We start from the raw sequence: 23,832 nt of genomic DNA, 5'->3' as shown, positions 1-23,832 counted from the left end.
CTTTGAATGATTGAATGTTGCATCTTAAATCGAACCACGTGCCCAATATTTTTATTTTATCTTTTTATGACTTGAGATATATAAAATGTGAATGTCATCACCATTTATGATATAGAGGTTATTTTGGAGTTCTGATATATGATATATGATATATGATATCGGATATATGATATATGTTATGATATACGATATATGATATATGATATCGGATATATGATATCTGATATATGATATATGATATATGATATATGCTATCTGATATATGTTATATGTTATGATATACGATATATGATATATGATATATGATATATGATATCTGATATACGATATATGATATATGTTATATGTTATGATATACGATATATGATATATGATATATGATATCTACTATCTGATATATGTTATATGTTATGATATACGATATATGATATATGATATATGATATATGTTATATGTTATGATATGATATATGATATCTACTATCTGATAGATGTTATATGTTATGATATATGATATATGATATATGCTATCTGATATATGTTATATGTTATGATATATGATATATGATATATACTATCTGATATATGTTATATGTTATGATATACGATATATGATATATGATATCTGATATATGATATCTGATATATGTTATATGTTATGATATATGATATATGATATATGATATCTGATATATGTTATATGATATCTGATATTTGATCTGCTATGATATGAGAAGAAAAGGTATTCCTGATGTCTTCCAATCATATATTTTGTTATCTAGAGAGTTATCCGCCCTTTCTACCGATATCATCTTATAAATAGCAAGTACATACTCTACGGTAATATAACCTTTGTTCACCATATAGGATAAATATTACAAAAGTGAACATTTGTATATCATATAAATTAGATTAAGTATACCATAACACCCAACCATTTTAAGTTAACCTTTGTCTACTTATTTACTTGTCTACTATATAATAGAACTCCTTCACTGCTAATTAATCCCCGAGTGACCATCTAATACACTGTGTATTAATACGAAACTTCTCCTGTGTTCATAAACTATTTAAACACTGTACAGGGTGTTATGACACTGGGTAGTTTCACGATAGAAATATGATATGCTTGCTTTAAAAGGTGTTCCTCTTTTGTTTCCTATTATTTATTTTGTTATCTAGACAATTTTCATTTGTGAAAAAATGACGTCACCTTAAAAGTCTGACGTCCGCTCATTGTGACGTCCATAAACAATCCTTATCTACAATATTAAAAGTTATAAGTTTAGTTTAGGGAATGTCATTATGACACATGCTATGTTGATTAATTGATCTACGGATTATGTGACGTCATTTTCACCAAACCCACGTGACAATGCATCAAGCATTTGTGACAAAATAAAGCGAGAGATAAGTGGTAAAATACAGTATCAGTATATATCCGGGTTCTAGATTTGATTTGGGAACTGGAATCTAGCATCACTGACTAATCCCGACGTTACAGAGGATGGAATTCTGTCTGTGACTAAATTAATACAGACCTATTTGTCGTCGTCATTGCTTATTTTCAAGAGTTTCTATCACTGGGGATAGTTTGACGTAGTTTATCTTCTTGTATTGATTTTGAGCTAGAATTGTGGTTTCAATTATATTTATCCTGCATATCTGTTCATAAATTAACACTTTTCGTTGAGGTCATTGCCCACTAGTTGTAACCACAGAGATTCACTGAAATAAATTGTAATACAACAGATGTACACGGCATACTCGGTCAAGATTTGTATGAGGATACGTAGATTATCATAAATAATCTCGCCACCATATGAGAAATGTAGATCTGCGATATACATTTTGTAAGTAAGAATCTGGCACACATATATATGTCAGTTTGACTGGTAATTGTTGTTTGTAATAATTATAATTTAACTTCCTGTAGGATGTACAGGTGTGGGGATAAGATATGTTCATTTAGAGGGAACAACTCATTAAAAATAAATTATCATAATGTGACGAAAAAACTAAAGGAGAAGTGCATTATTGTGGCACTGACAAATAGATTATGCCAATAGCACCAGACTCTAATAATCTGGCATTTAAATGTAAACTAAAAGGAGAAGAAACGTACACGATATAAACAGTGCCGTGATTGTTGTTGAGTTAGTGATCATCAGCCAGTTTTATTAAGTTCGGTTGTAGAATAAACAATAGAAAGGGAGGGGGTGCTCCTTTACAATCAAACTATATGGGCTAATGTCCTTGAACTCTTATCTGGAGATGGATGATTCTCAAACTCAGCGAGTGATCCCGCAATGTGGCGTAGCAAATACTGTTGTCATTGATATCAATACACAGTTATAATTCACTTTAAGACAAGAATGTAAAAGATAATAATGTGAACTAATTCACGATTAAGTACTTTTTTACAATAGCTCTTCAAATGGACTCTGTTTCATGAGAAAGCGGGTGTTATGTTTCTGTCACTGGAACGGGAGCACGCGCTATATGCAGTTCCTCTGATTTTATATCCTATATATTTTTTTTACATCTTTTCTGTCGTATTTATTTTTTCGTACCCATTATGGTGTCAAAATATTGATATACGCATTCTATTTTGGATTGAAATAGGTATGTAAAAGCTCCATGCATTATGGGAAAATAAGAAATGAATGCTCGTACCTGGGTTTGTGTTGAATTATCTGGGCACGCATGAACGCCGTTGACTATTAATCAGGTATAAACATTGTCAGGGAGTATGAACAATATGCCAATTGACGTCGCATTGATTAGACCCAAATGGATTATATTTTATGTTTTGTTCTTGTCACTTTTATAAATAATAGTTTATGAGACTACAATGCCCTACCTGTATTTGATATTTATGTGAATTGTACCATCAATAGGTGGGCTGTTCCCGTACAGTTATGAGATGGTGTAAAGCTCATTGTGAGAAAGAAACAATTAAAGTCATGGCAATCATTAGCCCAGGACATAAAAATAATTATAGATTGTAACATATTATTAATTTCCATAGCCATCTCATTAATAATGATTGTAAGTAGTCTGTATGGCGCAGCACGTGTTGCTTTAATCCGTTATTATCAAATAAACACTCACCTAACTAAAATCACACTCCAGTGAAAAGGACAGTAGTAAATGACATATAGTTGTCATCTTGTTATACAGATCAGGATAAATCTGTCGTCAGTCTTTCATTGTGTGATTTATGACACCGACTGAAAATCATGCTATTTTTGATTTGGGTTTCATTATGATTATCTGTATCAATATTTCCCAGTCATATGAAACTTCACTGATCCAATTGCTTTTTAATTATCATTATCTTTATTTTGCTTTTAATAATATAAATGCATTAAGTAATTTAACTTTGACGTCATTAAAACAACATATATGTTAATCGTGAGACTGAGTGAGAGTTGAGTTATAATTTTTACAAGTAAGGAGAAATATTGTTTTATGTAGTATACCAAATTTGAAAGTTTTCCTCTCTACGTTTATTTAAAGAAAGAGTTCCATAATAATCGCAATCACTTCAGCGTTTTATACAAAACGATAAACTGTGTAACCAGGCAAAGTGCAAAGCGTTGACGTAATGCAGATTAAAATGGCGCCAAAAATGACGATAAATTGTTGAGCTATGACTAGAATACAAATATCGGGCTAAATTGTGGTTAAAAACGTATTACACACATGTTTTATGATTAAATGGACAAAATAAACAGAAATCATATTTTGGTTCATACAAGGCGCCACAGTTATCAAACACCTTTCAATCATTAGTATCAGTCTATTAAATACATAATATTACTTTATGTTGTTAAAACGGCACAGATGAAATAGAAGGGGTAACTAATAACAAGTTATCAGTGTGTAAAAATCTAACAGCTGTTTCTGAATTCCTGGACGTAGATCATTTCTTTATAATTAGTATTCCTAGAGTGTTTGTCATCATCTGATCTTAATCAGGTATAACAGAAGTCATATTCCTTTTGTCTAACTTATCGAAACATTTCCATAGATTGTTCACTAAAGGGGCAGGTCGTGGATCATCAAAAACAATATCTGGATTTTCCCCTCACATATAGTTTGTGCACTTGCTATCTCATCATCGCTAGCCAAGTCTTCTGATTGCGTTACACTTCACTAACAATCAGAAGACTTGGCTAGCGAAAATGATGCTATCTTGTACCATCTACATTAGTTTCTTTGCATTTCGTTCAATACTTTGACAAAGAGAATGATCAATTGCAGAAAAAACAAGCAGTCGTTTGTACATGTCAGAATAATGCAACTGCGTATTCCACGGAATCTCACTTCCTATATTTAATCTTGTTTTGAGTTTCTCAGATAAGTCCCAATTCATTTAAAGTAAACAGACATCGGACCCAAAATAGGTGTTGATGTCATGAGAGCAAGACATGTGCTGTCTTCTATTTCTACACATATTAATTATGAATTCATGGTACGAACTTGTTCTTTTTATAAGTATGGATGTATTGTTTATCCAGTCAGACAGTGAGTTGGGATCAGGATGATGATGGTGTCGCTTTGTAAGGATTGATATGACATACGTTGAGAATATCTCTGATAATCTGTCCTTGCTTCAATCAAATGGATTTGGTTCTAGGAACGACATTTGATATCGATTACTCAAGAATATTTTCATTTGAATTAAGTTTAGTAATTTTTGTGATCAATTTTCAAGCATTCCTTGAATGCACAACCAATACTGTAACGTTATGACAAAAAAGTCCAGAAGAGCGCTTAAAAAGACTCACAAATCATATTGCAAACAAAGATTTATGCATGTGGAGATGTTGTCAAAAGACTAAAAGGGAAAAATATATATTCAAATATATATATATATACTTCTCTCCAGAGTCATACGTCGTTTTCATTGTAATTAACAACTCATTGGTGCTACAGATGGTCAGTGTTTTAGCTAGAGTAAGTTCATTGGAGAAACGAATGGTCAGTGTTTAAGCTAGAGTGAGATTATTGGTGCTGTTTAGCTTGTTACAGATGGTGTCCTAGCTAGAGTGAGATTATTGTTGCTGTTTAGCTTGTTACAGATGGTGTCCTAGCTAGAGTGAGATTATTGGTGCTGTTTAGCTTGTTACAGATGGTGTCCTAGCTAGAGTGAGATTATTGTTGCTGTTTAGCTTGTTACAGATGGTGTCCTAGCTAGAGTGAGATTATTGTTGCTGTTTAGCTTGTTACAGATGGTGTCCTAGCTAGAGTGAGATTATTGTTGCTGTTTAGCTTGTTACAGATGGTGTCCTAGCTAGAGTGAGATTATTGTTGCTGTTTAGCTTGTTACAGATGGTGTCCTAGCTAGAGTGAGATTATTGGTGCTGTTTAGCTTGTGTTGTTACAGATGGTAAGTGTCTCAGCTAGAGTGAGTTCATTGATGATACAGATGGTCAGTGTTCTAGCTAGAGTAAGTTCGTTGGTGCTAAAGATGGTTAGTGCTTTAGCTAGAGGGAGTTCATTGGTTCTACAGATGGTCAGTGTTCTAGCTAGAGTGAGTTCATTGGTTCTACAGATGGTCAGTGTTCTAGCTAGAGTGAGTTCATTGGTTCTACAGATGGTCAGTGTTCTAGCTAGAGTGAGTTCATTGGTTCTACAGATGGTCAGTGTTCTAGCTAGGATGAGTTTATTGGTGCCAGAGGTGGTTAGTGTCTTAGCTGGAGTGGATAAGTAGACATATTTGTGTATACCGTAGATGACGCCTTATGCATTTTGTGCCCAGCAGTGTATATTATTGATATGCATACCTGTATGTACATAATAAGCGAAAACAAAGAAATCATTAGCTAGCATATACAGGTATGGTGATGGTTAAGGCACACAATTATAACGGTTTAAAACAATATGAATACTCCTATGAACACTCCTGTTAATCGTCTTTATCGTTTATCTATTAACTTAATCCCCATCTTTTATATCTATGTCAGACTCCCATGACATAGGCTAGTTCGCAATAAAGACATAATTATCTGGTGTAAGGGAGACTATTCGACTCCGTAGATATATTAGATATTATTTTGTGGACCTGTTCATTTATTGGTAGCTGAACTTTAATGACGTGTTCTATATTTTTGATATTGAAAAAAAAGCAAATATTGAAAAATAAGCCAGTGGTGTAATTTCTTCGTTTTTATTTGAAGCTTAGATAGTAGCAAAAGTATAAAATATTTTTTACAGAATGAGCTGTCATTTTACCATTAACTTCTAATGATAGTTGATCATTAGTTTTCCTGTCGATAATTAAAGATTAATTTTTCTATTTTGTCAGTAAATCGTGATGTTTTTCTTAGCTATATATGGGTTTTTTTCTGACAAGTATAATATCCTAATTTCGTAAACGCCCAAATGTACTCATACTTCCTACTTCCTATAGGTAATTGTGAAAACTGTTTCTCTTGTGTCCACAACAGAGCATTTTTACTATGTTATAATTATTTAACAATGACATCATAACATGTGAAGTGAATGAGCTTGCTGTTACCCTAGTACACTGTATATGGCTTTGTATGCCATATTTGGTCTGTATTGGTGAAAATCTAAAGTGTTGAGTCATGTTAGGCATAACTTGATTAATGTCACCTATTACGATCAAGTCTTTATTTAAACTAATAACTTTAAGTAATCCTCCGATTTCACTTATGTGTTTTAAAATTTTTAATAATAATTAAAAAAAAATGACCATATCGATCGGATATGGAACTTACAACATCACCAGCAGGGAAAGCGTACTGCTAAGGTGATTGATTGTTCTACCGTTGTTTAATTGTTTTACCGTTGTTTAATTGTTTTACCGTTGTTTAATTGTTCTACCATTGTTTAATTGTTCTACTGTTAACACTGCCATTGTCCAATGTAAACTTAATGACATTTTTCAGCATTATAATTACATGGTTGCAACTGTACGAGAACACATTTCTTTAACCATATGACTAGGGCTTATAGAAAGTACACCCAAGATGAAATCGTGAAAATGATCGAATTCCTTATGGAATTCTCGACATCTTTTTTCGAGTTTGGTGACCAGATTTTCCAATAACCTTTTGGGACGAAATTGTGTACTTCTGTTGGCTAGTTTGTTTTATCTTCATACGAGGCTGATTATATTGAAGAGCAATTCCATCTAAATAATGTTAGCTGTACAATGAGTCATATTAGATCGATACTTGACATGCTTCTAGTTAATGGAAACCCAAAGGTAGATACACAAGTGTAGATATAAAAAAGACATGAATTGTTTTTTCTAATGCATCAGAAACAAATGATATTCCCAAAACTTATCTACTCTGACGAGCATTTATTAATCAGGTGCTAGAACTTGTCCTGGGTAAATTTCATTGAGCGCATTCCTGGTACAAGGTATGATATCTTCACTTCGTAAACAATACAAATCAGTATCCGTATCCCGAAGGTACGCTGCAAACATACCAAATCCACTCGAGGAAAGTAGGAGAACATCACAAGTCGTTAATGTGTAGAAATCTGTAAGTTGTTTAAGAAATCCAACACCAGGATCATTACCGTTGTTTTGGTCAATGTGTGTAATGTTTCCAGGACTGTCAATGATGTTCACTGAATAACGCTGTCTAGCCATTTCTTTCACATGGTGTGCATCAGATGCAACGAATAGGTCATATTTCTTTTGATCTATTGTGTTTAAATAATTCCAAACTAAATCCAAATTAAGACTTTTTCGGTAGTCATCTCCCGGCAAAGTAGGATTATCCCCAAGACGTAAATGGGCACATGCTAGCTTAGGTCTTCTACGCTGACTTTTCAGCTTGTTCAATTCCTTGGCAAAGAGAGGCGATGGTGTGAAAAGGAATTTAAACAGTTGTTTATACATATCAGTATATCGAAGTTTTGTCATCCATGGAATCTCAACTTCGATGTTTCGCCTTTTTCTAAATTCTTCTGTAAAATCCCAATTCATACGAACAAAGTTGACATCATGCTTGAAGTAAGTGTTGATATCTAAACTTCCAGACATATACTTTCTAAGGTTTGTAGATTCACGTGCGCTTAGGTCCTGATACGATGATGTTCTATCTAAAAGTATGGATTTATTGAAACGCCAATCGAAGTGATCTGCAGGGATTAGGAAATTTTCCAGGAGGCATGGTTTTTCATGTTTGATGAGAAAACGTCGTTTAGTCAGGAGGGATATTACCAAGGTGGTAAGAATTCCGGTTATTCTGTCAGACCATCCACCACAAGCACCTTTCTTAGCCTTACTACAATCATACACAATGTACCTCTGTCCTGTGTCAGCTGTCTTTATGGATTGTCCGAGAAGTTGTTCCACCGAAGCGTTGTCTTTATTCGTCTTGTATTCACGCGCGGAGGAATCCTTGACGAGAATTATGTAAGCAGACAGCGTTGTTATTACAACTACTGACGCAATCAGTGCACAGAATAGCAAGAACCGGCTCTGAAAGAATAAAGCAGTATTATCACAACTATACTGACGTCACCAGTACAACCGGCTCTGAAAGGGTAAAACAGTATCGTCACAACTTCTGACGTCACCAGTACAACCGGCTCTGAAAGGGTAACACAGTATCGTCACAACTACTGAGGCCCCCAGTACAACCGGCTCTGAAAGGATAAAACAGTATCGTCACAACTACTGACGCCATCAGTACAAACGAAGCGCAAATCATTTATATTTCAGTCAAGAGAGGGAAGGAAAAAATCATATTCTCTTCGATTTTTTTTTACCAATATCCAGATAAGGAGTACGTGTCATAACAGTGCCAACGTAAGTCAATTAATACTGGAAGTCTAAAACCATACAACCGAGGCAGGGCGCTCCATAAAAATAGAATTCAAAGAATATATAGTTTATGCCATTTGGAAAATAGTGAAGAATGGTTGCATTTTTTTTATTGAAATATCCATTTCTTGTATATCTGAGAAATAATGTAAACATTGTCATGTCAGAAGACCAAGCATGTTAAAACAACTTGCAGAATTGCTGTCGTCAGACAAAAAAGGAAATCTGTCAAATTATTCTATCTTTGCCAATAAGAAACGGGGCTGACGCTCTACGGTCATGATTTGCTACTCACAATGTTTTATATGTTGATATTACGGTGTTTTCATATACATTGTACACTACAAATATGATGCACTATGTCCTAAATGAGGAGCTGAAAAACGCAAAGTAATAAAAACTTTATTTACACCGCTTGTTTAGCAGCATCCACTCAAATGTATGATACTTATGACAAAATTGCCTAAAGCATATGATTATTAGTTAATACTTTTTAGTTTAAATTTGTACCTGTATATACGTTTGGGTATTAATGTTCCTGGTTTAATATACATGTTACTAATTAATTGACTCCGATACCAAAAATTAGTTTTCTTCAGACATTTTCCAGATAATGTGTACAATCTGGGTATGAATAATAAATGTGGAGAATTCAGACTACGAACAATTGATTCAGAAACTCCGAAATAGAAACTTAGATTGTTGTAACATACCCTAAAAGTTCACATAATTATGTCAAGTGTTTTCCCTGTATGTCACAACATTTCACACGGTAACAGTGACTAGGGGAATACTTACATTTTTAACTTTACACAACTCCATCGTTAGGTAATCCCTGACTTGGTGGTACAGCTCCCACAGGTCTGGACAGCTGTGTACTGTAATACCTTACACAGGAGACAGAATATCAAATTTCTTCTTCGTACACATCACCACAATTACTTCGTTTTGTAACTATGAAGCTTGAGTTGACAAAACAGCCGATTGTTAACACTGTTGGTTCACTTTCTGTGGTATTTATTTACTGCACGCTCTGGCTTTCCTGTAAAAAAAGATATACATATATATTGCATCCTGTTCCCCGTCATTTTTGATCTGGAACTGTACAACAGTGATGTCAATTTGGTAATGTTGCTTCGATGGATTGTACAATGATGCACACGAGTGGATGCATGATTTTCTGAAAAGCAGTATGCTATAGCCAGTTTCAATTATAAAGGTATCTTAATGTATAATTGTCGTTACAGTATTATCATTTTAAGAGCTCAATAATTAAAATTAATTATCATTTTCAATACATATAAAGCCATATGATTACTTTTCTACATATGAACATTGGCATTGGCAACTAAAAAAAATAAAATAAACACATACTATTCTTTTGTGGGACCATATGTGTCTGCATCTGGTCAGTATTTATAGAAACAAATAGCCCCTACTCCTACTACATAAACAGGGTGTAATACCTGAAGATCGGACGATGTATTGACTCTGGAACGGAAGTAGGCCATCTATCTTTGAGCTGTTTTGAAATGGGCAATCCGATTGGTAAAAACTACAGTTAGTATTGTTTACAGAGCTGTCCACCAATCAGAATGACCGTTGCAAAAGCGCTTTTAAATAGATAGCCTACTTCCGTTCCACAGTCCATGCAACATCCGCAAGCACGACCACGTTTTGTCCATTATCCCATCCTAAAATCATTGTTACACGACGAAAGAATAACATATATTAATATTCAAGGATTCTAAACCATCGCACAATATTCAGTGAAGAATGTGTGCATTTGATATTTTCATTGGATAAAAATGACATTCAAAGTGAAACAAAGCTCGCACTCCAACTTCCAATTTTTTAAGTGTTACGTCTTGTTGATTTTTAGTAGCTGTAGGGAGTATTTTTTTTTAAATACTAACGTTGAATAAAAAGGAGTACAAAAACAGCATAATTTTAGTAAAAGCCGAAGAGTCAATGATTTAAGCAATTTCTACCACATAGCAATTAGGCCAAGTGCAAGTGTTGATAATGCCCCCCCCACCCCCACCCCCAAACTGACTGATGTGATAAAATTCGGCAAGGTCATCAATGTTGTCATAAACAACTTTCCATAACGTCTACAGTTGTTAGGTAAGGCAGTTAACTTGTAAGGATAAATGTTTTTTTTTTCAAGTTTGCATAAGAAATTGACCGTGAACAAATCTCAATATCAGAGAACCGGGGTATGATATTTGTTCAATAACATGCTCGAATGACGTAATATGATTTATCGTTAAATGAATGGTATTTACTCACTTGCAATGTCACAGGGCTCAAATATGTTATTTGTAACTCTTTTACTGAACATTAATGCTTTAAGAAAGCACATCCTGTAATGTCTGAAATGTTATCGGTGATATTTGGGTTCCTGATGATTGGCCAAGATCATCTTAAGTTCGCGTTGATGAAGCTGGTTAACTTTTTAGATACGGATATAATAATCCTTTCCAATATGATATTGTAAAGAGTTTTTATAAATACGCTTCGATGTCTACAGTTGTCTATTGAAAAAAAAACTTATTTTATATCGTAAGTTTTCTTGATTCGGTAGAGCAAGATAAAACATTGAGAAGTGAAAACGTTAGCTGCTCAGAGGTTAGAAATTGAAGTCTATGAATACCAGCTTAACACACGTTAGGATAAACTAAACAACTGCAGTAATAACACCGCCACCATTTATGGAATGATTATGCATAACCGCAACAACAAAGCATCAGCAATGCAGAGGTTTGCAATGAGCAACATGGTTATTTGAATTTATAATTCATCTGTTTGTTAATGTGGTAGGCTAATAAATATGTATTACTGAAATATCCAATTAGATATAAAAGTGACATGTTTACTGTTACTGGAAACTAAGAGGGTAGATATAAAAGTGATATGCTTCCTGTTAATGGATACTCAGAGGGTTGATATAAAAGTCACATGGTTCATATTAATGTATACCAAAGGGGTAGATATAAAAGTGACATGCTTACTATTAATGGATACTCGGCGGATAGACATGCTGCCTGTTAATTGTTATTCAAAGGGTAGATATCAAAGTGATATGCTTCTTGTTAATGTATACCAAAAGGGTAGATATCAAAGTGACATGAGTTGATTTGTTCTAAAGCATCACAAACACAAATAATATTCCTAAGCTTATCTACTCTGACAAGCATTTATTAATCAGGTGCTAGGAAATGTCCTGGGAAAATGTCATTGATTGTGTACCTGGTACAAGGTATAATACCCTCACTTCGTAGACAATACAAATCACTGTCCGTATCCCGAAGGTACGCTGCAAATATACTAAATCCACTTTCAGAAGTTATGAGAACATCACAATTCATCAATGTGTAGAAATCTAAAAGTTGTTTTAGAAATCCAACACCAGGATCATTCCTGTTCGGTTGGTCGATGTGTGTAATTTTTCCGGGGGTGTCAATAATGTTCGCTGGATACCGTTTTTTAGCCATCCTTTTCACGTGTTCTGCATCAGTTGCTATGAAAATATCATAAATCCTTTTATTTAATTTTTTGAAATGTTTCCAAACTAAATCCACTCTAAGCCTCTTACGGCGGTCATCTCCCGGCATAGTGGGATTACCCCCGACACGTAAATGGGCACACGCAATCTTAGGTCTCGTCCGCTGACTTTTCACCTCGTTCAATGCCTTGGCAAAAAGAGGCGATGGTGTGAAGAGGAAGTTAAACAGTTGTTTATACATGTCAGCATATTTCAGTTTTGTTACCCATGGAATCTCATCTTCGATGTTTCGCCTTTTTCTAAATTCCTCTGTAAAATCCCAATTCATACGAACAAAGTTGACATCATGTTCGAAGTAAGTGTTGATATCTAAACTTCCAGACAAATACTTTCTAAGATTTGTAGATTTCCGTGCGCTTAGGTCCTGATAGGAAGATGTTTTATTTAAAAGTATAGATTTATTGAAACGCCAATCGAAACGATCTGCAGGGATAAGATAATCTTCAATGAGACATGGCTTGTCATGTTTGATAAGAAAGCGTCGTTTAGTCAGGAGGGATATTACTAAGGTGGAAAGAATGCCGGACATTCTGTCAGACCATCCACCACAGACGCCTTCTTTAGCCTTACTGCAATCATACACAATGTACCTCTGTCCTTTATCAATGGTGCCAAATGTTTGTATGGATTGTCTGAGAAGGTTTTCCACTGAAGTATTGTCAGTATTTGTCATGTAAACACGTGGACATGGCTCCTTGATGGGAACTATCTCATTACTCTTCGTTATGTAAGCAGGCAGCATTGTCATCAGCACGAGAGACGTCACTACTACAATGGTCGGCAAGAACCGGCTCTGAAATAATAAAAAAGTATCGTCACAACAATGGACGCCACCAGTACGACGGGCGCTGTAAGGGTAAAACAGTATCGTCACAACTACTGGTGCTCCCAGTACAAAAGAACAGTAACGTAGCTACGGTACGAAATCATTAATCAGAGAATTAGTAATATGTTCAGTCAAGAGTTTAAAGAAAAAGAGCCACTAGCAAATTAACACTTATTTTAATATTAATCTTAGATCAAACATTAGACCTCTATCACACCAACATAAAACTGGGGCAGTTACATTAATATCGAATTCAAAGAATATGTAGTTTGTGCCGTTTGGAAAATAGTGAAGAAGGGTTCAATGTTATATTAAAATGTTTATCTCTTGTAGATCTGAGAAAAAACGCAAACGTTGTTATGATAGAATACCAAGCATTATCAAACAAGCAGAATTACTGTCGTCAGCAAAAAAGTTAATCTGTCAAAATCGTATATCTTTGCTACTTAGAGACGAATTGATCCTCAACAGTAATGGTTCACTCCTTGCTTTGTTATATGATTGTATCGATATTATGGTCGTGGTGTGTACAATGCAAAAAAAACTTTTAAGAATTTCAAAATTATAAAGAACTTGATTGATACTCAAGTTTAGAAGCATTCACTCAATTGTACAAAACTTGCGTCGAACTGTGAAGTACAAAATAGAACAAGCGTTAACGTATTGGTTAATACGTGTATATATGTTTGTACAATGTACCTGTCTGTCTTTTTGGGTATTAATGTTCCTGGTTTATATTTATACCCGTCTGACCTTTTGGGTATTAATGTTCCTGGTTTATACCTGTCTGACCTTTCGTGTATTAATGTTCCTGGTTTATACCTGTCTGACCTTTCGTGTATTAATGTTCCTGGTTTATATCTATACCTGTCTGACCTTTTGGGTATTAATGTTCCTGGTTTATACCTGTCTGACCTTTTGTGTATTAATGTTCCTGGTTTATACCCGTCTGACCTTTTGGGTATTAATGTTCCTGGTTTATACCTGTCTGACCTTTTGTGTATTAATGTTCCTGGTTTATACCCGTCTGACCTTTTGGGTATTAATGTTCCTGGTTTATACCTGTCTGACCTTTTGGGTATTAATGTTCCTGGTTTATACCTGTCTGACCTTTTGGGTATTAATGTTCCTGGTTTATACCTGTCTGACCTTTTGGGTATTAATGTTCCTGGTATATACCTGTCTGACCTTTTGGGTATTAATGTTCCTGGTTTTTATTTATACCTGTCTGACCTTTTGGGTATTAATGTTCCTGGTTTATACCTGTCTGACCTTTCGTGTATTAATGTTCCTGGTTTATATTTATACCTGTCTGACCTTTTGTGTATTAATGTTCCTGGTTTATATTTATACCTGTCTGACCTTTTGGGTATTAGTGTTCCTGGTTTATATTTATACCTGTCTGACCTTTTGGGTATTAATGTTCCTGGTTTATATTCATACCTGTATGACCTTTTAGATATTAATGTTCCTGGTTTATACCTGTCTGACCTTTTGGGTATTAATGTTCCTGGTTTATACCTGTCTGACCTTTTGGGTATTAATGTTCCTGGTTTTTATTTATACCTGTCTGACCTTTTGGGTATTAATGTTCCTGGTTTATACCTGTCTGACCTTTCGTGTATTAATGTTCCTGGTTTATATTTATACCTGTCTGACCTTTTGGGTATTAATGTTCCTGGTTTATATTCATACCTGTATGACCTTTTAGATATTAATGTTCCTGGTTTATACCTGTCTGACCTTTTGGGTATTAATGTTCCTGGTTTATACCCGTCTGACCTTTTGGGTATTAATGTTCCTGGTTTATACCTGTCTGACCTTTTGGGTATTAATGTTCCTGGTTTATATTTATACCTGTCTGACCTTTTGGGTATTAATGTTCCTGGTTTATACCTGTCTGACCTTTTGTGTACTAATGTTCCTGGTTTATACCTGTCTGACCTTTTGGGTATTAATGTTCCTGGTTTATACCTGTCTGACCTTTTGGGTATTAATGTTCCTGGTTTATATTCATACCTGTATGACCTTTTAGATATTAATGTTCCTGGTTTATACCTGTCTGACCTTTTGGGTATTAATGTTCCTGGTTTATACCCGTCTGACCTTTTGGGTATTAATGTTCCTGGTTTATACCTGTCTGACCTTTTGTGTATTAATGTTCCTGGTTTATACCTGTCTGACCTTTTGGGTATTAATGTTCCTGGTTTATACCTGTCTGACCTTTTGTGTACTAATGTTCCTGGTTTATACCTGTCTGACCTTTTGTGTACTAATGTTCCTGGTTTATACCTGTCTGACCTTTTGTGTATTAATGTTCCTGGTTTATACCTGTCTGACCTTTTGGGTATTAATGTTCCTGGTTTATACCTGTCTGACCTTTTGGGTATTAATGTTCCTGGTTTATACCTGTCTGACCTTTTGTGTACTAATGTTCCTGGTTTATACCTGTCTGACCTTTTGGGTATTAATGTTCCTGGTTTATACCTGTCTGACCTTTTGTGTACTAATGTTCCTGGTTTATACCTGTCTGACCTTTTGTGTATTAATGTTCCTGGTTTATACCTGTCCGACCTTTTGGGTATTAATGTTCCTGGTTTATACCTGTCTGACCTTTTGGGTATTAATGTTCCTGGTTTATACCTGTCTGACCTTTTGGGTATTAATGTTCATGGATTAAGATTAACAGGACGATACACGTGAACCAAATACAATACAAATGGACATGTCTGACAAATCTGACCAATTTCAAAAGTAAGTGTTCCTCAGACATTTTACAGATATTCTGTACAACCTTTCTATGAGTAATAAAATGTATGTAGTATTCAGACTACGAGCAATTAATTGAAAAAGTTATAACATACCCCAAACGTTCACATAATTGGATCAGTTTATGTATATCGAAGCATTTTAAAGTGGTGTACTTACATTTTTCTTTGTATCCAACTCCATCGTTAGGTAGTTCCTGACTTGGTGATACAGCTCCCACTGGTCTCGACACCTGTGTACTATAATACCTTATACAGGAGATAGAATAACAAATCTCTTCTTCGAACACATCACCACAATTACCTCGTTTTGTAACAATAGAGATTTAGTTGAGCGATTGTTTTCACTGTTGGTTCCCTTTCTTCGCTATCTAATTCCTGCTCGCGCTGGCATTCCTGTAAAATGATTCATTTTATTACATCTGCTTTCCCGTCTTTTTTAAATTTTTATCTACAATGTACTTAAGTGACGTCCATTTGGTAATGATGCTTCGATGGGTTGTACAATACTTTTCTACATATGCACATTGTCATAAACAAGCTAGAAATATGAAGAGCTTTATAACTCTTCTTGTCGTATTCTCATACCACTGTAAAAAAAACAATGAATAAACAGGAGTATAAAGTCGAAGTGTCAATGATTTCGGCAGTTTCCATCGCAAAGCAATGAGGCACAATGGGTGCATTGTTTTTATATTAAATACACTTAAATGATTATTTGCCACCACGAGGTTTTTATCCAGTCAACAAATGTTACATAACGGACGCTGTTATTTTTGAGAGTCTAATAACTACAGTGGAGACGGTTGACGGAATTGGAGGGCGCATGACTTTTGTCCCGTTGTATTAGGCGGCGTGACCCCGCCTCATCGGAAGGAGCTTGAAATGTGAATATGGCGGAAGTTACGAGACCATCACAGGCTCGCTGGTTTTGACAGTGAAAATGTAAACAACGATCTACTCGCGTCATCAATGTGCCTTACCGTGAACTAATTGTGAATCCTTCACTGAAATCAACACCTTATACCGATAGGTCAGTTATTGCTGAACATACGAAAAAAAGATTTTAGTTAAATTAGCTTCTACATTCATGCTCCTATCTTCCGTCATATTCACGCTTCCTCCGATTGCGGCGCCGGGCATCCTTAAACAAGGGGACACAAGTCTTGCGCCCTCAAAGTCCGTCAACCTTCTCCACGGTGATTACTATCATAATATCAATTTGCCTCGTCACGTGATATCCTCTAGTTTTCAAAAGATCTGTTGACGAACACAAAAATGTTCCCGATGCAGAGAGGTTACGTTGTAAAAGACTGTCCAGCATATTTCGGCATACAAAAATATTTAGAAGACAATCAGACATATCATGAAGAGGGAGACAACCCTTACCACCACCACCGTCGTCACCACCGCCTCAAAACATATATACCTGACGAACCCATGGAAGTAGAGTAAGAGGTCGTCCATGGGTTGACCAAGGAGTTTCTGTGATAACCCAAACGTGAATAGAAATACAATTTACTGTGAACCTTCAACCGGACCAGGCTAATGGTAATACACATGATGACTAAAGAAATGGAACGACGGACACTATCAAATGGTAGCTGAGTGTACAAGTCAAAATGGAAAAACATTCACCCGAAGGTGTAGTTGACATGGCAGAGCCACTCTAGTCCAAGAGCTATACTTACATGACGACAAATGATGTCAACGACCACGAGTTAAACGAAGATTACTATATTACTATCACACATGGTAGTACCTGGAAATTAAAGAAGGTCGTTAAGTTAAAGTTGACGTATTACCTTACTGTCCTGTCGGTGGGATCAGTAACATCGACCTTCCACACACATTGAATCATCAATATACAGAACACGGACGAGAAATGTTCCCTGTGGACTATTTTGGCTGCTTTACAACACGTACACCGACACCGCCATTATCAGACTAGTACTGATACTACAAAGACGAGCTCAAGATGACAGGGACTATCCCGTCACGATAAAACAAATCGACAAGTTTGAAAATCGTATTTCACCAGTATATCTTCCCCATTTAGAATCACAATGACAATACACAGAGCCGTTAAATTTCGACAGTCAATGGTTACGTCTTTACATGCAACTGAACACAAACAAAAGAACCACCTACCAACGACTACTAGTATTACAATCTGATAAAGGCTAAATAAATATAGTACCAAAACCTACCTTTCAACACTGCAAACTATTCAATGAGGACCTAGTGGGAATACAATGGCAGAATTTTAATTAAGTGCTAAACTGTCACGTTTACGAAGGATTCGCTGTCTTGAATTTAAAATAGACATGTGCGACTCTCATTACAGCTACATGGAAAAGAACTTCGAACAGAACACGAAACTTTTATTCACGGATAAAGACTTCCTGACCTACTTGACCCAAACTGACATCTACGTTAAATGGTTTAGAACTCGGACTTTTTTCACACTTGTAACAACTCAATAGACAATTTATCACACAGTGCAAAAACCAAGAATGTGACGAAGAAAATAAAAGACGAAACTGGTGGGAATTGTGGTACTGAGAGCTAGAATATATTCCTACATTTACGGAGATGAAAAGAAACGGACTTCTAAAGGTGTGGCGCGTGCCGTTATCGAACACGACCTACATCATCAACCCTACAAAGATTGCATGTTAAAATAAACTATAATGCACGCCAACATGCATCGCATCAATCGGCCAAAACAAAGTCACTCTAAACAGTTTAGATGACAAGAGATATAGATCAGATGGAATCAATACACTACCATACGGACATTACAGAATTGGTTCTCGACAATTAAGTATTGTAAATACTTACCCCTATTCGAATTTTAAATCCCATATAGCTCGTGTATAAATGGAATAGTTGACTATTCGTATAAAACATCAAATCATATAACGAAATATTGGCATAAAATATTCAGTTCACATAATGAAATATTTGTATAAATTATCAATTTATATGATAAGATATTTGCATAAAATGTCAATTTATATATTGAAATATTTGTATAAAATATCAATTTGTATAATGAAATATCTGTATAGAATATCAAAAAAATTATATAATGAAATATTTGTACAAAATATTCAATTTATATAACAAAATATTTGTCAAAAAAAAGTATTATTCGTAATTTTTAAAGTTTTGCGTTGATTATTACAATTATTCAATGTGTACAATCATACTATACCTTGTTTAACGTATACCAACACGTCCGATACGTACCAGGTCTTAGTGAGAAAACGGCAAATAGGAAGTTACAACAGTATTGGTCAATTATTTGACCCCATGGGCATGCTAACCTTGTTTATCGTGTCCAAGTCTAAAGAAGAAGAAGGAAGTGGCGAAGGTAATGGCCGACTTATTTGACCTCTGGACGGACACTCGTATGTACAAAGCTACACCGCAGGCAAATCATATGGAAATACTAGTGTGGCTGTTGATGTTATCTTTATTCCATGTCGGCGTTTTGTTCAGTACTGATATAGATAAACATACATATATCGATAGAATACAACAATTCCTCAAAATGTAATAATAGTCTATTTAAGCATTGAAATATATTATATATTATATTTACCATCTGCGATTTTTTATTTGTCGTGCGATTTTTTTTTTGAAATTTTCAAATTCAAATTTCAGTTGGCAGTTCATAAGCTGGTGAACTCACAACTGAATTGGTAGGGTTATATAGTGGCAGTGCCATACAATGGTAAATATAACCTAATAAGTAGTATATCTAATCACCATAAATTCCATATTATTTATGAGACTCTAAAAAATTGCAGCGTCCGCTATGATACATTTGTTAACTAGATAACCCCTCGTGACGGAAAACGATTATTTAAGCATATTGAAAATGAAAACAATTCATCCATTGTCGCTGGGATGAAAAAATGCATTTGTCAACAGACAGATTTATTTTCTTGGAGAACTAGGAAATATATAAAAACCATAACACGAAACTTGAACGTTGATTAGATAGATATACTCGGAAAAAATCCTACATTTCATTCAAATATTGCGTGGAGATTATGAAATACTGAGGGAGCAAAACGATGAGAGATCGTTAATCCAACAGCGAGCTTTGCAGGAGAGAGAAACCTGTTGCTGGGATCGCGATGGACATTCAGGTCCGCCATGATAGATTATGTTTAATGTAACGTTTTCCCGCTGATTTAGAGCGGTGATTCAAAGTTTCCGCCGTTTTGGTGTGGTGAATAAACATAAGAATGCTAGTTTTCCACGATTTTTCGTTATTGTTTTTGTAAAAATATGAATGATAGAGCGAGAGATCTAAATATGCTAAACCAATCAGTTTTAAATCATTGTTCATCGCAATGTATTCATACAGTGAATCTTAACTGTATATACTATGATGTCAAAATCATTGTTGAATGAAAGCACTATACAGACAAACATATGGTTAAGATTCGGTATAAGACATGTTTATTATTGATACACTGATTGAGGTCACTACGTGTACTGTAACATGTGTCATGGTTTTGAATGTACGGAGCACAGTTATTGATTTAGGAGAATGATCAGCCGCGCTTTTAGGTCAACACTTTTTCTCGTTTTTCTATTGTTTTTTTTTTTTTTTTTTAATATCTGGTTTCTCGCGCTATGTCTTCATCTACGGAGGTGTGTGCGTGTGTTTATATATTGTTTCTCGTGCCATTATGTCATCGTTTAAATATAAAATCTACAGAGGGCGGGAAGGTGGTTACAAAAATACAGTACACCAAATGTAAATGTTCATGATTGTTATCATCGGAATATATACAGCACTTTAAAACAAGTGTTTGCCATTCAGAGCAGATAGAACCATTGCCAGCTAGAGCGTAACAGAACATTAGTGACATGACGTAGGTTTACGTGGTTGGTGTTGTAGATTAACTAGACCGTGACATTACTGTGATATGACGTAGGTTTACGTGGTTGGTGTTGTAGATTAACTAGACCGTGACGTTACTGTGATATGACGTAGGTGTACGTGGCGGGTGTTGTAGATTAACTAGACCGTGACGTTACCGTGATATGACGTAGGTTGACATGACGGGTGTTGTAGATTAACTAGAGCGTGACGTTACCGTGATATGACGTAGGTGTACGTGGCGGGTGTTGTAGATTAACTAGACCGTGACGTTACCGTGATATGACGTAGGTTTACGTGGCGGGTGTTGTAGATTAACTAGACCGTGGCGTTACCGTGATATGACGTAGGTTGACATGACGGGTGTTGTAGATTAACTAGACCGTGACGTTACCGTGATATGACGTAGGTTTACGTGGCGGGTGTTGTAGATTAACTAGTGCGTGACGTTACCGTGATATGACGTAGGTTTACGTGGCGGGTGTTGTAGATTAACTAGACCGTGACGTTACCGTGATATGACGTAGGTTTACGTTGCGGGTGTTGTAGATTAACTACAAGAGTTTGTGAGTGTTAGATGCATATCATATATTTTAAGTTTGATTTACGGGTTTGTTTTAGGGTCGATCTTGCTCTTTTGTTGGCAAACAAAGTACTGAGTCATTTACTAAAGTCGAGGTATAAATCTGTGTTGTTCTGCTTTATGGGACATTTGATAAAACAGAAATCTTTTTGGTATCAACTCATATTTTACTTTCTGCTCTACATATAATCAGTAATAGCGTCATACACAATAGGAGGACGAAATAGTCTCCTCATCATAAACAATAGGGGGACGAAAAAGTCTCCTCGTCATAGACAATAGGGGGACGACATAGTCTGCTTACAATTCATCATTATGCACATCGTTTAAACTTAACTCATTATTTTCCCTTCCAGATGCACCTGACACTTCGGCTACTTTGTATTTCGGTAATCCTTTCAGTAACAGGTAAGATATGGCACGATAGCTTATGATGTTTGTCATTTAACAATCTCGAAATAATGAACTCTACCTAGGCGGGCGAACTTCGTCACGTGACGTATATATCTCTATACTGTAAAAATTAACCACACCCCCGCGGTGTTCAATTTTACCGCATTTCAATCTAGCCCCCAAAACTATCAAAATGTGTTGTACACATTAAGGTCCAAATACATGTAGACTGTAACAAATTTTAAAGTCTGTTTAATTAGCAATATGTCAAAAATATTTTCAGGAAGCGCTCCAGCTAACGATACGGCCATCGGTGGTGAAGGAGTGCTCGACATAGCGGCCGGTGTTTTTGACAACTCTATTAATGACACCATTGAACTACCAATACCCGGTGATGTGACTTCTAATCCAGCCACAAACCAAGTTGACACAGTTCCAACTATCGACCCAATTGACGCAGTTCTAAGTGGAAACCAGGTTGACACAGTGCCCGTCGATAGCCAAGTCAACGTAGTTGCCCCTACTAACCAAGGCGATGTAATACCATCTGGTAACCAAGGAGACACGGTTGCTATAAGTGACTTGGCAGGAGCTATGGGTTTACAGACAGGAGTTAACAGTGTTATCGCTAGTTTGGAAGGCGCAGGAATACCACCAGTGCACAGCATTGACACTCCCGGAAGTGACGTAAACACAGAAGCTGTCGACGCAAACCGTATCAAGGATACCGATGCGTTATTTTCTGGGCCATATCTCACGGTAGAGGAAGTTAACTCCGATATCGAGAAGCTTTACGATCCAGGTAGATTAATAATGTATCAATATGTCCTGTCTCAAGATATTAGATAATTTCGATATCCCAGTCGATTTTTCGGTAACTCCTCTCAATATTCATGTAAAAAATAATGCTTACCCATACCTCTTAAAAACTCATGGAAATACTGTTCAATGAAATAAATGATGGTCACACTACAATACATAACGAGGAAAGGGGTTTATCATAATATAACGCTCGACTTATCAACAGGCGGTCATCTGGATGTTGTTAGCACAGGGACCCGACACTTTGTTAAAGTATAATAATAAAACAACAATTAATAATTTGAAGTTTTACATACCACTATATCACAGCGACATAACCGTCCCAAAGCAGTTCCTACATTTTAAGTACATTTTAACATACCTCTATATATATATTGGAGTTAAAACACGTTTTATGTTCCCAGTTACCGAATAGTTTAATATGTGATTTGATAATACACACGATTATATTTTTTCCAGAAATTTGTAAAAAGTGCAACCCCGATATCACAGTGAGAAATTCGTGTTTCCTGAAACACCCAATTGACTGCAGGAAATATATTCACTGTTTAGTTCAAACGGAGAAGTGGACAGCATTTATCATGCGTTGTGGTTTCGGGACCTTCTGGTCGGATAGGGACAACACGTGTCAATTTTCTCACATGGTGGATTGTCATACAGGTAATATGACAGTTTCCGTAAGGGTTGAGTCACGTGATAGTCAGGAAATATATAAGCTTCCGGTTATTGTGGGATTTTTCTTCTCTCTACTATATTAAGAAATCGATTTCAACAAGAAATCAATCATTTTTTCTTTCAATGATTTTGTTTAAGAAATCAATCATTATTGTGCAAAATGTGAACCTGGTAGGGAAAAAAACAGACAATCATTCGGCACGCAACAAAAAAGGAGCATAGAAATAATGGGTTCCAATAAACAATAAATTGTCATGATTTGATGGACACATTAACACGATCATGAATTAATAACAATACCATTCTCTCCAGAAAATTATGTTTATTTCCTTTGTGTACAGGTAAAATGAATCATATATCAATGGAATTATCATCTATCTAAGAAATACATAGTATTAGTCGGTGATATGAAACCTAGCAATAGGCAGAGTCATGTAGGCGATAAACCAATACCTAACTAAATCCAATAGA

The 23,832-nt window shown here is 35.6% G+C and overlaps 2 protein-coding genes across 3 annotated transcripts; both read right to left on the bottom strand.

Annotated features, from left to right (window-relative positions):
* Positions 1 to 6,163: 6,163 nt before the first annotated feature.
* On the bottom strand, positions 6,164 to 10,830 carry LOC117343566. Its single transcript, XM_033905988.1, has 2 exons — positions 9,619 to 10,830; positions 6,164 to 8,475 (listed from the first exon to the last, which is right to left on the bottom strand). Exons 1-2 carry the CDS (start codon positions 9,640 to 9,642, stop codon positions 7,345 to 7,347), a joined length of 1,155 nt encoding a protein of 384 aa, XP_033761879.1. The 5' UTR covers positions 9,643 to 10,830; the 3' UTR covers positions 6,164 to 7,344.
* A 1,163-nt stretch (positions 10,831 to 11,993) lies between these two features.
* Positions 11,994 to 19,333, bottom strand: LOC117343565. Of its 2 annotated transcripts, none has more exons than XM_033905986.1 (4): positions 19,203 to 19,333; positions 17,674 to 17,744; positions 16,143 to 16,378; positions 11,994 to 13,181 (listed from the first exon to the last, which is right to left on the bottom strand). In XM_033905986.1, exons 3-4 carry the CDS (start codon positions 16,164 to 16,166, stop codon positions 12,024 to 12,026), a joined length of 1,182 nt encoding a protein of 393 aa, XP_033761877.1. In that variant the 5' UTR covers positions 16,167 to 16,378; positions 17,674 to 17,744; positions 19,203 to 19,333; the 3' UTR covers positions 11,994 to 12,023. The 2 variants fall into 2 exon arrangements, with proteins under 2 accessions (XP_033761877.1, XP_033761878.1); XM_033905987.1 differs by lacking the exon at positions 19,203 to 19,333 and adding an exon at positions 18,193 to 18,945.
* Between the last annotated feature and the right edge of the window lie 4,499 nt (positions 19,334 to 23,832).

This window comes from Pecten maximus, chromosome 15 (genome assembly GCF_902652985.1).
Source record: "Pecten maximus chromosome 15, xPecMax1.1, whole genome shotgun sequence".
Classification (NCBI taxonomy): domain Eukaryota; kingdom Metazoa; phylum Mollusca; class Bivalvia; order Pectinida; family Pectinidae; genus Pecten; species Pecten maximus.
Note: the sequence above shows the minus strand (reverse complement) of the source record. Positions and strands in the feature narration are given on the sequence as shown.